The sequence below is a fragment of the Mastigoproctus giganteus genome, chromosome 1 (genome assembly GCF_048544385.1).
Source record: "Mastigoproctus giganteus isolate SK-2022 chromosome 1, ASM4854438v1, whole genome shotgun sequence".
NCBI classification, from domain to species: domain Eukaryota; kingdom Metazoa; phylum Arthropoda; class Arachnida; order Uropygi; family Thelyphonidae; genus Mastigoproctus; species Mastigoproctus giganteus.
Genome location: NC_143575.1, coordinates 197,499,298 through 197,515,421, shown reverse-complemented (window position 1 = coordinate 197,515,421; position 16,124 = coordinate 197,499,298). Strand labels below are relative to the sequence as shown.

Genomic DNA, 16,124 nt, shown 5'->3' with positions numbered 1-16,124 from the left:
TTTTTTTTTTCTTCAACTTTCATTAATACAAAACAGTTATATTCATTGTAGCTGTTGGGTGCTTTCTGCCTATCAGTGGCCTTATCCATAAGTCACCCTTCCATCTTTCTTTTCCCTTTCTCCCTTTTTTTATATATTTAGTTTTATATATAGATGCAATTGTGCAGTTTACTCAAATTTTAATTCATCTTAACAAAGTTTATTTTCAAACTGGTTGCATAAAAAAACAAAAATACAACTGTTGAACTGGCATTTCTTCACAAAAAGTTTAGAGAAATTTATTTAAGAACAAAGGAAGCTGTAGACACTAATTTACTTAGAATAAACAAAAATATAAACATCACTGCTTGGTGTTTATATTTTTGTTCATTAATGCAAGCCCTTTGTCTTCAGTGGATTTCATGATGTGCACTTTCACAATTAGCTGATCGAATGTTGGTTTATTTTATAGGGAAAGAATATGGTGCAAGCATGCTGAAGATCAAATCTTTTTTTTTGTCTTAGTCTTGATTGGCACGAAGCTTTTGAACATCAGTGGGAAATACAGTAGAACTTTTTTAGCTTTCTTGGAACCCAGGGATGTCATTACCAAATTCATTAGATTTCTGGCCCACTGTGCTTTTAAAGCTGGGAATTATCTGTAATATATTGATGTGTCTCAACTTTTCTGATTGCTCCTGAAGAATATTTTCTAGATTGGTCAGGGATATTTTAGGAGACTCTTTTAGAAAGCCATTCAACTCTGTGACTGCTGCTGCAATCTCTCCTGTAGCCATTTTAAGGCTCCAAGAAGCAGGTCTTTTCTTGTAAGATGAGATTTTTTGACAAATACCAACCATGGTATTTGTGAAATGTTTAAGTGACTGAAAATGCCAACCGAATTAGACCATTTGTTTTTCAACAAAATGGGTTCTTTGAAACTGTTGGCTAAGATATGCTGCTTTTCATGATTTTTTTTTATAAAAATAAATTTTGATTTTGGGTTTTTTTTTCTGAAACTCTTGTGAGGATTTTTCTGCAAGAGAGTGAGCATACATCAAAATAATCACATCTTTCAAAATACTAATACCTTCAAGTTTAGAGACCTTTCCTTGATGTAGTTTACAATTTGGATGGTGTCTTAAAAACCAAGTGTAGTTCTGCCAGTACTTCTTAGGTTTCTATAAATATTCTTGATGCAGGATAGATCATGACAGTGTTGGTATTAACATCCTTAACCTGGGTACAAAATTTCACCTGTCCTCTCATCATGGCCAGGGCTCTGGCTTATTAACAGCTAAACAGTTCCACTGAAATGCATCATTCTTAAAGAAGCTACCCACCAGATTTCAAAAGAGGAATTTTTTAAGAATGCCTTCTTCTCTCTTTTACCATATAAAAATCATCAGCTGAGTATAATCTCTCATATCAACAGGTTCATCTGTGTGGGGAAAACTTTTCTGCTTTTTTTGCAGGTTCTTCAGACATTAAATCTATTCAGCATTTGATACTGTTGGCAGAAAGAAATACCAGAAAATTTTTCCTTCCGCATTCTTCCCAGAACTGGTCTTTATCATTCTGATGGAAACTGGCTTCATAAATTCTTTTCTACAAATGTTGTGAGGTTTCTTTCATTCTGCTATTTTGTAGGCCACCTCAAGAGAAGCTAGAGTCACTTTTTTCAAAGAAAAAATTCAGCAGACATTGAGGGTGTATGAACTCTTATTTGTTTCACAGCTTTCCCTTTATCCTTCAGAAGCTCAATGGTTTCTTAATCAGATTTCGTCACACTGAAGTTAGATACTTGGGCTTCTTTCCTTACAAAGATGAGTTTGCCACAACTTCCATATGATGCACACATTGTACATGAGGTAAGAGCACTTTAAAGACTTATGCCTCAGGCTGTGAAAGAATTAGACAACGTACAAGTTTGTGCAAGTGCAGTATATTAGTAGGCAACAATTCTAAAAAAAGCTAAAAAAATGGCATAATTTTAGTTATATCCCATATTGTTAATACCTTCACAACGAGTTGTCATGATATTGCACTACTTCGAATCGCTTCACCAATGGAGAAGACTATTGTTACTTATTCTCGGTGGATACCACTGAGGCACAGTTTCAGGGCTATATGGCCCTTCTTTGGTGGGTGGGTAGGTACTCTGGTGATGCAATGATGACAAAACAGTTATGAAGTATAACTCTACAATATGAGAGATGCCTGATGGTGTATAAAGTGAATTAGACTAGAGCACTTTAAGGGCTTGAACCTCAGGCTTGCGAAAGAATGTACAAGTTTGTGCAAATGCGGCTTATTAGTATGCAGCAATTCTAAAAAAGCTAAAAAAACAACATTGTTTTAGTTATATCTCATATTGTCAATTCTTTCACAACGAGTTGCCATGATATTGCACTACTTCGCTTTTTCTAGAATTGCTGCATTTGCACAACCTTGTACGTTGTCTAATTCTTTCGCATCTTGAGGCTTAAGCTCTTAAAGTGCTCTAGTCTAATTCACTTTATACACCATCAGGCAACTCTCATATTGTGGCGTTATACTTCATAATTGTTTTGTCATCATTGCATCACCAGGATACCTACCCACCCACTGAAGAAGGGCCATATAGTCCTGAAACGGCACCAGGGGGAGCCTGATGATGATGTCTGGAGTTTCCAAGAATAGGTAACAACAGTCTTCCTTACTGGGGAAGCGTTGCCTATTCGAGGAGTTTTTGAATGGTGTGAGTCGAAGGAGTTACTGTCTCTTTCATTCTTCTACACCATTTCTTTTCCTCTTCCACTCTTACTATTACTTTCCCTCTACCTTTTTGCTTTTCTAAGTCTAATAGGGACAAGTGGATAGTTGAGTTATTATCCCACACATATACAAAATAGTCCTGAAACAGTGCTGTCTGGGTGGTGGTATCCGCCGAGAATAAGTAACAATAATCTTCTCCATTGGTGAAGCGTTACTTATTCGAAGTAGTGCAATATCATGGCAACTCTTTGTGAAGGTATTCAAATTATGAGATATAACTAAAACAGTGCCTTTTTTTTTTTTTAGCTTTTTTTAGAGTTGCCGTGTACTAATATGCTGCATTTGCACAAACGTGTACATGAGGTAGAGCTTGAGTTGTTTTCTTCACTCATGAGGTGAAATTTCAAAAAATCTGGATTGTACACTTGTATTCTGGAAGCATATTTACCCATATGCTTCTAGTTGTCCAAGTGATAATTAAAAAAAGTTAGACATTTCTTTATAGAAGAGTGAGAGATGTGAATTAACTTTATAAAGAAGCCTAACATTATGTAATGCATGTATTTATGTAAATAAATATATATATAAAAGATAAATATAAAATCGATATGATGCTTGGTCATTTTTAAAAAGAGTGGTCCTAAAAAAAAATTTAATGTTGTTAACTGATATCAGAACAAAAAAAGTTTAATTAAATGTAATTAAATTTTTCAAAATTTTAATTAATTGATTAAAATTAAATCTGATTAAAATTTTCATTAAAGGGATTTGCATTTTTTTCACTTGTACCACTTCTTTGTTTTAATGATAGTAATAATTACAGAGTATGTTATTTTTATGATAATTATTATACTTCTTTCTCTCTTAAGATTAGGCTTCACTATTTTCCATAGTTTTGTATTATTGTAGTAGAAGAAAAGAAAGTGTTTGACCAAAAAAATGCTCTTTGTTACAAAATTTAAGCTGTATAAATAACAGAAAATAACTGCATTTAACACATTTCAAACAGTGATAAATAATTACTTAACTAAGCTCAGTATTACAAAAAGCTCAATATCTTTCCTCGGTTACAGCTACCAAACCTGGAAACAATATTCCAAATGCAGTATCACCATTGATGTGTTTAAATATCTTCTCTCTCTAAATGCAAAGGCATCACCATCATCAGCCATTTTCAGTCCACTACAGGGTGAAGGCCTCTCCATCAACTTTCCAGTTCCTTCTGTTTTGTGCAGTGGCCATCCATTTACTGCCCACGAACTCTTGAATTTCAACTATCCAACTACGTTGTTGTCTTCCAGTTTCTCTTTTAGCTCCTCCTGAGTACCATTCTCGTATTTTCTTAGTCCATCTGTCATCATGTCTTTGAGTTGTGTCCTGCCCAAGACCATTTTAGTTCTTTAGTTTTGATAACAAGTACAGGTCATTGTTGAAAAAAAGCCGCGAATTAGGTTTAAATTTGAAAGTGTCTGCAATTCTGCCCAGACACGATAGGAGGGGGGGGGTATATGATATATGATGAGAGCTTTGTCGATCAATTCGGCCCTGGAAAGATTGTGCAAGACTCAAGGGGTAGAATTTTTTTTCAGCCTGGTCTGTACTTGTTAACAGGAGAGACTGCTTCTACAGAGATGGGATACACTTAAATAGAAAGGGTACACTTAAATATTTGCTGATGTTATCGAGGCAGAGTTAGGTGGGTCGGAAAACTGCTAGCTTGGGGGGGATACAAGGACTAATAGATTAACAGTAGCCACTGGCAGATGTGAAAGTGATTCTTGCACTGCTTTTATTGAAATGAGCAGCAGCCTGGAAAACAAGATGCAGGGTATTTCAGAGACTGCTGGGAGTCATTGCGGTACCAGTAAACACATGGGTTGTGTTAGGGTAGCTAATAATAGGAACAGGTGCATGTATACTTGCGTGTACACCAATGCTAGGAGTTTGGTAAATAAATTTCATGAATTTGAGGTATTGCTCAAAACATCAAAGAAAGATATTGTTGGGATATGATGTGGTGTCACACAGATATAAGGAATGTAGAACTGGAATTTGGGGAGTACAATGTTTACAGAAAAGATAGAGAGGATAGAAAGGATATAAGGACACAGATATAAGGAATTAAAACGATATTTTCACGATACCTCCATTTATTCCTATGGCATCCAAAATATGTTTCCATGATTTTTTTAAGTTTGCACCAGCCAGCAAAAACTTATGTAAAGTTGAATTTCCATAAGTCGAGTATTACGTAAGCTGGAGAGTGGCTGTATACTCAATTTTGTCCTTGTTTATCTTGTCAGTGTTTATCTTGCTCTTCATTTGTCGGCTTTGGTTTATCATGACAAGTGTTTCTTGTCATGATAAACCAAAGACTGGATTTATTTTTACCTATAGGTTCTCGGGCTTTATCACTTTCCGAAAGTTGTTGTATTCCTCGTCGATATCTTGGTCCTGAAAGGTCTGTGAAGCTCAAACTTGTTCTTAAGTTCCATTACATACTGCTTTTTCTCACCTGCTGTTATTTCAAAAATCTTTGTATTATTTATTCAAGTTAGTTTTTTTCTTTTCTTTTCTTACATCTGTATCAAGTGTGCATCTTACCATTCTGTAATCACTTCCAACATTTACCTTGTTCAGGATGGTAACAGCATTCACGATATATCTTCTGTTAGTGAGGATGAAGTTGATTTCATTAGTTGTTAATACATTTGGACTTTTCCATGTTTACTTTCTGTTCACTCTTTTCTTGAAAAAAATGTTCATTATTGACATTCCTCGAGTTTCTGCAAATTCCACGTCTTTCACCTCTTTTATTCCTTTCACCAATTACAAAATTTTCTATAGTTTCCCCCCCCCCAAGGTGCCTCCGTAGCCAGGTGGGAAGGAGCAGCAGTGCGTAGCACACGCTTCTTGATTAGACCGGGGTTCGAGCCCGTCACCACCAAATACGGAGGATGCGGAAAGGTCATTCAGGGAATGACCACCGCATATCCCGGAGCAATATGGCCTTAGTTGCTAATGCTCCTAAAAACCAAATAACAACAACAACAACAACAACAACTATAGTTTCCCTTTCTGCGCTGTTTTGTCTCTTTCTAACCTTAGTGTTGAAGTCCCCCATAATAATGGTGTAGTGAGTTTTCTGCTCATCTAGAATTCTCTCAATTTCAGTGTACATTTCTTTAACTTCTTCATTATCATGGCTTAATGTTGATGCATATATCATTATAACCTTTAGTTTGTACCTCTTAGAAATCCTGAGTAATAGTCTTGACACCTTTGGTGATGTAATTTTGAATTCCAAAATATTGTTTTTTATATTTTTATGGACCAGAACGCCAACTCCACCACCACTCTTTTCACTGTCTCCATTGGTGTACAGCAGATTTTCACTTGATAAACTTATAAGTGATTCAGTTCTTCTTCTTGTTTCAGCCAAACTGATATTCCAAGTCAAGATTAGGGTTCGAGCCCATCACCACCAAATACGGAGGATGTGGAAAGGTCAGGGAATGACCACCGCATATCCCGAGAGCAGTATGGCCTTAGTTGCTAATGCTCCTAAAAAAAAAAAAGTTTTTTTTTTTTGGGAGCATTAGCAATTTGTTGTCAAATATTTGTTGACATTAGACTGCAATTTTCAGGAAATACATATAAAGGAAGGTTGTTCCAGAAAACGGCAGTTGAATGAATAAATGTAGAAGATGAAAACTTGGTTCTGTGAGTTTGAAGTTGGGCAGTAAATGGATGTTAGCTGGTGGCGGCACATGTTCAGATTGTTTTGAAAGAGAGAGCGGGAATTAGAGAGGGAAGCCAATTCAGAAGAACAATGCCCATGGAGGTATCTGTAGGAAAGGCATGCAACAGAAACAAAATGTCTATAAGACAGAGAGTGGAGAAACTCTGTTGCAGATGAGTCATTAATTAACCTAATTGCCCTCTTCTGAATGGAATCTAGAAGTCTGAGAGAGGTTTTGCAGTCACCGCCCCAGATGTGGGAACAATATTCCATGGTAGGGCGGATTTGCAATTTGTACAGAGTGAACAGCTGTTTGGAAGAAAAGTAATGCTGAGAAAAAAAGGGAAAACTAAGTTTTTTCGATGGAGAGAAGCAATATTTGTAATGTGCTTGTGCCAAGAGAGATTAGAAGTCAGCGTAATCGCTAAAAGAGATATATCATCGTGTCTAGAAATCGGAGTGTCACCAAAGATAAGTATAGGAGCAGAAGAATCCTTTTTGCGAGATATAAGACAAGACAAGACTGAGTTTTAGAAGGATTGAAATCAACTAAGTTGTCTTTACCTGGAGATCAGCATTTACGGAATTGGTAGCGGATATTTGAGAAGTTGAACTGATTGAGCAGGGCAAGGTTTCTCAAAATGGAAAGTGGAATGCAATGTGCTATCATCGGCAAAACTATGGATAGGATTTCCAGTCAATGGAAGAAGGTCATTAATATACAAGAGGAAAAGAGTGTAGGAAAGAACTGAACCTTGGGGGACACCAGCATTAGTGGAGAAGTTAGAAGACAGAGAGCCACCTACCATCACCCTCAGTGGGCAATCAGAGAGAAAACTGGATAACCAATTACAAAAAACAGTTGGCAAACCATAAGATGGAAGTTTGTTTAGAAGACCTTTATGTCAAACATGATCGATCGAAATCCTTTAGGATGTCAAGAGTAACTGCTTGTGTGTTTCACGAAACTTTTCTATTGAATTTGGCCAAAAATGGGTAACATAAGCCCGAATATCACCAGTGAATCGACACTGATGGAATCCATACTAGCAATTGATGATTAGACAGACGGTTTGTAGATAGTTTAAGAGTTGGAGGTTAATTGATTTCTTCATTACTCCATATAAAGGGTAGAGGTAATTGCAATGGGACGATAATTGGATGGGAGGGATTTGTCACCCATTTTAGAAACTGGCTGGATATGAGTAAATTTCCAAGCAAATGGAAAATCACCTTTGGAATAAGAATGTGAAAAAAAGGTGGCAAAGATTGGTTAGACAACATCCCTTGGCAAATTTATATTGTGATTGCAGTATCATTGCATGCATGTCTGGATGATCCTGCATTATTTCTTTAACCAGTGATTCCATTATTTTACCTGGAACAAACATTAAGCTAACAGTTCTGTAATTACTCGGGTCACCTTTTGATCCTTCTTTATGAATTAGGGATACATTCGCACCTCTCCAGTCCATAAGGATCTCCCCTAAATCCAAGGATGCCCTCATAATAATACCTAAGGGTTTGCTTACCTCCTTTGCTGCCTCTCTTAATATAATCTGATTGATTCCATCCACCCCAAGTGCCATTTTTATGTCCATCTTCAATAACTTCTTCTCCACTTTACATTTTTAAAATTGAAAAGTTCCATTTTTAATAATTGCCATATATTTTAAAACTAAAAATATGGTCATGGGTTGTGTTAAGTTCAGATAAATGTGGTACTTATATTAATATTGAATAGTGAAAATCCAAGCACTTCAACCTATGTTGAATGAAATTTTTGTTTAATTTCTTAAGGGAATATATTAAAGACAGATTTCACTCTTCTTTAATGTAGGTTGAGGTGTTTAGATTTTAGATTTACTATTCTCCGTTTTGATTTACTTGTGACCATACCACTAATTTACTTGTGCACCATACCTGGTCTTAGAAGAGAAACAGCGAGAAATCTCGCTGTTTCTCTTCTAAGACCAGGGGCTTACATCTGGTGAGTATGGGCTTGGCACACGCAGGGTCCTGAGCTGGATATCATCATTCTTCTCTTTCTTGGTGATTCCTTTCTAATTAATTCTGACTCTCTCTCTCTCTCTCTCTCTCTCTCTCTCTCTCTCTCTCTCTCTCGCTCTCTCGCTCTCTCTCTCTCTCTCTCTCTCTCAGGGTACTTGGGAATTTTTTTTTGGCCGGTGCAGCATAAGCCTCAGGCTTTCTTGCACCATATGGCTAATAATAATAATAATAAAATAATAATAATAACAATATTTGTCTGTTTTATTTCATGAACCTTAAAGATTTTTTTTTTTTCACCATGTTTGAGTTAGTATTTGCTACTAATTTATTTTAAAATGTAATTATTTTAATAAATAGGCATCTTTTATTTCCCGAAGTAAGATCCTTTATCCAAATCTTTCGATGCTAGATATAAACAGTAATTCTCTAAAGCAAGTTCCACCAGCTATTTCAGAACTGTCGAGCCTTTCAGTCTTAAATATAAGTGGAAATTGTGAAATTTATTCTCTGCCACCAGAAATGGGACTTTTGAACAAGTTGTGGAATCTCAGTACTGATGGTTGCAATCTGATGGAACCTCTAAAGTCAATGATGGAAAATAAGAAGTTCAGGACCATGGACATTATTGGATATCTGAAATCAGTTCTTGAAAAGTAAGAATTTTTGTATGTAAGGTGTGAGCAGTAGAGAAAAATAACTAAAGCAAATTGTATTTTTATAAAAATCATAAAGATAATAGTTAATAATAACAATACTCAGTAAAATGTTGCCATTCTACCTTATACAGTAAACCCCCGCTATTCGCGGTATCTGTATTCGCGGTTTCGCGTATTCGCGATCGCTGATTTAATATAAAATGAAACCTAAAAAAATGTGAAATTTAAAGCGCCGTGAATATTTTTCCACATAAAAAACATGGGCGTGCCTAAAATTATCTTTCCCGGTCAAAACAGCGCTCAGTGGGTGGGGGGAGAGGGGTGACAAAATCGCGAGCGTGGATGTTTCTCGCTAATCCTTGTTCAGTATGTGTTATGCGCTTGTCATGGAAGGTTTCGTCGTTATTGCTTTTAATTTATATGCTTATAAATTGAATAAATTTATCAATTTATAAATTGATATGCTTACAAAAATGATAAATCTACCGTTTTGCGGTGTAAAACAGACTTTTTCGAGTGTGTTAACGGAAGAAAGTGACTTTATTGTGGACAAGTTCTTTCTAACCCGTACAAAAATATGCCTACGAATAACAAGGGAAATGTGAAAAGATCAAAGAAGGTGATGACATTAGCGAATAAAATTGAGTTATTAGACAAAATTTCTAATGGTGAAAGTGTCTCCTCAGTGGCAAAACATTATAAAATCAATGAGTCAACGGTACGATCAATCAAAAAATCGGAAGAAAAAATCCGCCGTAGTTCCGTGAAAACGCACTAATTGCTTCAAAAATTTACTCTGTAACCTGTGATGTTAAATTAGAAAAAATGGAAAAAGCTTTAAATCTGTGGATAGAAGACCGAACTCAAAATAAAATTCCGTTAACTTCACTCATCATTCGTGAAAAAGTAAAACTCCTTTATCAACACTTTAGCGAAACTGGTGATAGCACTGGCGGGATAAGTTTTTTAGCTAGCAAAGGCGCTGGTTTGAAAGATTTGTTTGAAATTTCTAATGAATATTATATTTATTATTAAATTGTTTCTTATTTTCATTTCGATGCCATATGCTTGCATTTCACTATGTACTGTCTATGTACATAGTCATATTATGAAAGTACGTATAATACATACATAGACAAAATTTTAGACTAGTTTTTCTTATATATTACATACTTGAGAACGGAACCCCTTTATTACTATGGGAGCCATAACTCAGTATTCGCGTTTTCGGTATTCGCGACATTTCTCAGGAACGTAACCCCCGCGAATAGCGGGGGTTTACTGTATTTAAAAATCAAATAAGACTGCTATTTATACTACTAATATTTATTGCAGTTGAAGTTATCTAAATGAATTTTCTCTAATTTGAGACAAAAAAAGGTCACAGCATTAGGATAGCGTTTGTCTTCTATGATTTTAGAGGAGCTTCTTTCAGTCTAGTTTATGTTATGATATATTTCAGATATGCATTGTGTTGTTTTTCAGTAATATTCAAAATCAAATTTTGAAAGGAGAGTTTGAAGGGAACTTAAATGTCATTAAAATTAAAATTTAATCTGAACAAAAACAGGAGAAAACAGTGCTTTCCAGATATGAAACTTCTGGTTAAATTATATATTCAGTGGATTCCGGTTATTTGGGACTAGTGCAATTTGGCCTAATTAAGTGGCTGCCCCAGTTATGCAAAGTTTCACATAAATAGCTAAAAATGCAGTGGATCCCTGCTTTATGATTGGTTCACTGTACGATCAAATCACATTACAATGGACTCTCCATAATAAAATATCATTGCTTACTACATATCACTATATGTAGTAAGCATCAGTCATCATGTTTGCGAATCGAATTATTAACGGCAATTCTAATAAACAAAATTAGGAGGAATATTATCAGCAGGCTATAAAAGTAAAGATATATTATGCACAAATTTACACTTTATTACCTTACAATTGCGGCGCCTCTGTAGCCAGGTGGGAAGGAGCAGCAATGCGTAGCACACGCTTCTTGATTAGACCGGGTTTGAGCCCATCACCACCAAATACGGAGGATGTGGAAAGGTCAGGGAATGACCACCGCATATCCCGGAGCAATATGGCCTTAGTTGCTAATGCTCCTAAAAACCAAATAACAAACAAACCTTACAATTGCAACCCCAGGGGCTCACTTCTGGTGAGTATGGGCTTGGCACACCCAGAGTCCTGAGCTGGATATTATCATTCTTTTCTTTCTTGGTGATTCCCTTCCCTTCTCTCTCTCTCTCTCTCTCTCTCTCTCTCTCTCTCTCTCTCTCTCTCTCGTGGTAATTCAGAAATTTTTTTTTTGGCTGGTGCAGCATAAGCCACAGGCTTTCTTGCACCATATGGCTAATAATAATAATAATAACAATAATTAACATTATTAAATGATACATGAAAATCAGAATATTTTCCGCAGGTTAGCAAAATAAAAATAAATGTATGCTTACATACATAGCTTAATTAATACTGTAATATGTATATAATAACTAATTGATATTTCTGTTCACACATTTTTTTTTTTGGATTGTAAAAATTAAAACAATAAAAAAGATAAGCAATCAATAACAAAGAACACGGCATGCACAAGTTGCAACTAACTTGATATGCACAAGTGAGATATGGAGTAACAAGTTTAACAAACATTTGAAATGAATGTATCAGTGAAACAGGAAGTGTTTTTTTTTTTTGTCTGATGCTGTATAAGCTTGCTTTCTTGCATTATGTGCCTCTACTAATGCTAATGCAAAGCTTAAAAAAATAAGAACGAAGAGAAGATTCTGAAAATTTATTTATGTTTTTGTGTAAAAATTGATATTTCTGTTCATTGACATTTTTTTATGGTTTGCAAAAATTAAAACAATAAAAAAGATAAGTGTCAATCAATAACAAAGAACATGCACAAATTACAACTAACACAATATGCACAAGTGAGATACGGAGTAACAAGTTTATGAAGCTTAAAAAATAGGAATGAAGAAAAGATTCAAAAAATTTAGGTTTTTTTATATGACTGAAGATTTCAGTGAAGGGGAAACACGTTTCACCGTAATAACATAAAAACCCACAGAATTCCAGCTATCGGTATTATTACAAATGCAATAAGATCAGGTTTACTGCTCGTTTATGATGTATTGCATTCAAAGAAAAGCCCAATAAACCGGAAACTGCAAATTGTTTTCATTGTTTTATGGTTGTGGCTTCCAGAAATGTGCTTTAGAAAAATATCACAAAGGCATTCAAAATTGATTCTTATAACCAAACATATGATAACAATGAAAATGTAGTGCATTTTAATGATTTTAAGTTTTTTGAAATTTGATTCTATAAAGCGGCTGATTCTACTAACCAGTGCCTACTTATTTCACTTTACAATGGGCTTATGATTGTCTCCGACACAATCGGGGGGGTAATCTCGTGTGCTGTAGTCTCCTGCCCTGATTAAACAACATATTGTCCTAATTAAGCAAAGGAAACCCTGACTATTTTCTCGATTAGGTTCTGTTCATTAAGGTTTGTCCTAAATTGGCTACCCTGATTAACTGGTGTTTCAAATAACCGGAATCCACTGTATTTGCATAATTCAACCATTTCAGATGAATTAAAATAAAACCAGAAACTTCTGTGTTTTAAAATTATGTTTCTCAGTTTTCATTCATATTAAATTACAGTTTATGTAATATTTTAAGTTTCTTTCAAAAAAAAATCAGTACCATTACGTATGGCTGAAATCTATCTATGAATCCAAAAGCAAAAAGCAGGGTTTTATATTTTCAACTGCCAATAAGTAAACATTTAATAAGTAAACATTTTGCAGTTTCTCTCAATACCATGACACGTGTTTCATATTTTTACACCCATAATATCAATATGTGTAACTAACCCATTTTTTTTCATTTTGTTGTGTCCTTCATTCTTTCATTTTGTTGTGTCATTGTCAAAAAAAAAAAAAAAAACCCTTCTTGCCCACTTTATTGCCCATTTCTTATAATAATTTGTCTAGTCTTTAATTTAAATTTCCCAGCTGGAATTTTTAAAAAAATATATATCATTTACACTCTGGCTGAATGAAAATTTCTACACATCTCTACTGTGACCATCCCTTTTTATTTATTTATTTTTTTTTTTCAATTTAACTTTATGTCCCACCAGCACCAGGGGAAAATTCAAACTATCCTCAGCAGCAGAGACATGACCAGCTTTGGATTGAAGGCTGAGGCTCCTAAGAAAAAAGGACCCTCAGCAGTAATATTTGATGTGGACCAGCATATAACACCAGAAGAGTTGAACAAAGAAATTTACAACAAGAACTTGAGTCCATACCATCAGGAAGATCAAGAATTGGAGAATGTAAACCCTAAATATAGGACAAAAACAAAGTCTTCGTCTAGTGTAAACTGGATGATTGAGTTATCCACCCTAGCATGGCAGATACTGAAAGCGTAAAATAGAATCTTCATTAGTTGGGGTAGTTATAGATTTAAGGAATATGTCTCAGTCCCCAAATGCTACAAATGCCTCCGATTCTGACATACATCTCACACACACACACACACATGCAATCAACAGGAATCCACTTGCTGACATTGTGCTAAAAGGGGCACAATTACAAGGACTGTCCAGCCAAAGACCAACCCCTCCCACATGCGCGAATTGTAAGGCAGTGAAGGCACCACACCAACATTGAATTAGGGATAACAACTGCCTATATATTAGAAAGTGAAGATTTTGTACCAATCCCAGATCAGCTATGGATAAAAGCCCATCTCTAAACAGTAAACAAGAGGTTAAACTTCTCCAGCTAAATACACAGCGAGTAAGAGTGGTAGCTGATCAGCTAAAGGTGAAGATCAAGGAACAGCAGGTGGACATTGCCCTCCTGCAGGAACCCTATGTCCACTTGGGCTTGATCATGGGCTACCCTTTGTCATATAAAATAGTACAATGCACTACAGAAAAACCATGGACTGTAATCCTTGCAGTCCATGGTTTTGGATACTGAAAAGTTATCTGGAAAAACCATGGACTTCCCCAACTAATGAAGATTCTATTTTAGTCCATAGTTTTTCCAGACGACTTTTCAGTATCCAAAATAGAAGCTTTGTATTTCCTTTAGTACATGTGCTCAAATCACGACACCACTAGGAACCCTTTTTTGTCCTCTCTCTTTTTACAGTCATCTGGGGGAAGACATCACTCAAGCTATTTCTCTCATCCAAACTGCTCTTCAGCTGCTCTCAGGTGGGCGACTGTTCATTGGATTCTACTCTAGCTGCCTCTCAGTGACTGGCACAGTAAAACGCCAGATAGATCCACTCTTGCTAATGGACCAAGACTTGAAGAGTTCCTCCTCTCATCTGGCCCCCAAGTCATAAATCATCCTGGACACCTAAATACTTACAGTGGACCCCTCTGGAAGGGCATTAGCAGAGGCAAGGAAAGGAAAAAACATATTCTGGTTCTTAATTTCAAAATAATTTAAAAATACATGTTTTAGAATTAGCATTAGTAGAGGCATATGATGCAAGAAAGAAAGCTTATACAGCCTCAGCCAAAAAAAAAAAAAAAAAAATTCCCTTCCCATTTCACCCATCCATTTGCTCCAAATGTTTTTCTATTCTGCCTTGAATTTATTTAAGTTGTCAACTTCTACAATGACAGAGGGAAGTTGGTTCCAGCAATCAACACAACTGGCTAAAGGCATATTTCCACACATCTGTTCTACAACTGTCTTTCCTCAATTTGAATTTATGTCCCCTCAGATGTTACCTTTGGTAGGCACAATATGGCCTATGCAGCACTTAAGCCAGAAACTCCCATAACAACAACAACAACCCTCAGGTGTGGAATATGAGCAAGAGGAAGAATACCAATCAGCATTGAGCTTGCTCAAACCATTCAGTGCCTTATACACCTCAATCAAATCACCTCATAGGTGCCTAGTCTTCAGATGCTGCAATTTGCAGAAGTTAAGTCTATCTTCGTAAGAGCGACCCTTTGATCCACTCACTAATCTCGTTGCACTTCTCTGTAATCGTTCCAACAACTCTGCATCCTCCCAAAAATGAGGCTTCCAGACCTGTATACAGTACTCAAGGTGTGGCCTGTCCATTGCCTTATACAAGGGGATAATCACCTCCTTCTCCCTGCTAAAACATTCCTGTATATCATTGAGAAGACACCATGAGTACTCTAGCAGATTGGATGTACTGCTCAGAAAACTTCATATCTGACTGCACAATTACCGCCAGTTCCTTTTCATTCTCTACCACCCTAAGTGTAGTACCACATAGTTGATACTTTTCTCTGGGGGTTACTGCTACCCATATGCAGTATTTAACATTTGTCAATGTTAAACTTCAGTTGCTACTTCTCAACCCATCTACTCAATGTTTCTAGATCCTCTTGCAGTAGCGTACTGTAATTAGTGTCATTAATAACCCTGGCAACCTTTATATCATCTGCAAATTTGGACATTAAGCCTAATATACCTTCATCAATATCATAATAAATACAGAAAACAAAAATGGACCCAACACTGAACCATGGGGGACTCCACTAATAACATTAGTCTGTGAAGAGCAGTGTCCATTGATTACACTCTGTCTCCTCCCACTCAGCCATTCCTTTATCCACAGCAGCAATTTCCCTTAATGCCATAGCACTCAAATATTTACAGTAGTGTTCCATGTGTCGTAGTATCAAAAGCTTTCCTAAGATCCAAGTATATGATATCAAAATTATTTTTTGCATCCAGTTCCGTTGTGACCATATCATAGTATCCAATCAAATTGGTCAGACCAGACTTCCCCTTAACAAACCCATGCTGTGTCCAAACTATAACTGAAGTCTTGTCTAGGTGATCCTGCAGTGCTTCTTTAACCAGTGCCTCCATTAATTTCCCTCAGAACAGAAGTTAAACTAACAGGTCTGTAATTACTTGTATCATCCTCCTTTGTGAATTTG

The 16,124-nt window shown here is 36.0% G+C and overlaps 1 protein-coding gene across 1 annotated transcript in view; it reads left to right on the top strand.

Moving 5' to 3' along the window:
- Positions 1–16,124, top strand: part of LOC150091432 (leucine-rich repeat serine/threonine-protein kinase 1-like) — a 595,643-nt gene that overhangs the window by 240,703 nt on the left and 338,816 nt on the right. The window contains exon 11 of the mRNA XM_090390319.1: positions 8,846–9,141. Coding sequence (XP_090246445.1) covers positions 8,846–9,141 — 296 coding nt within the window. The remainder of the gene's footprint in view (positions 1–8,845; positions 9,142–16,124) is intronic.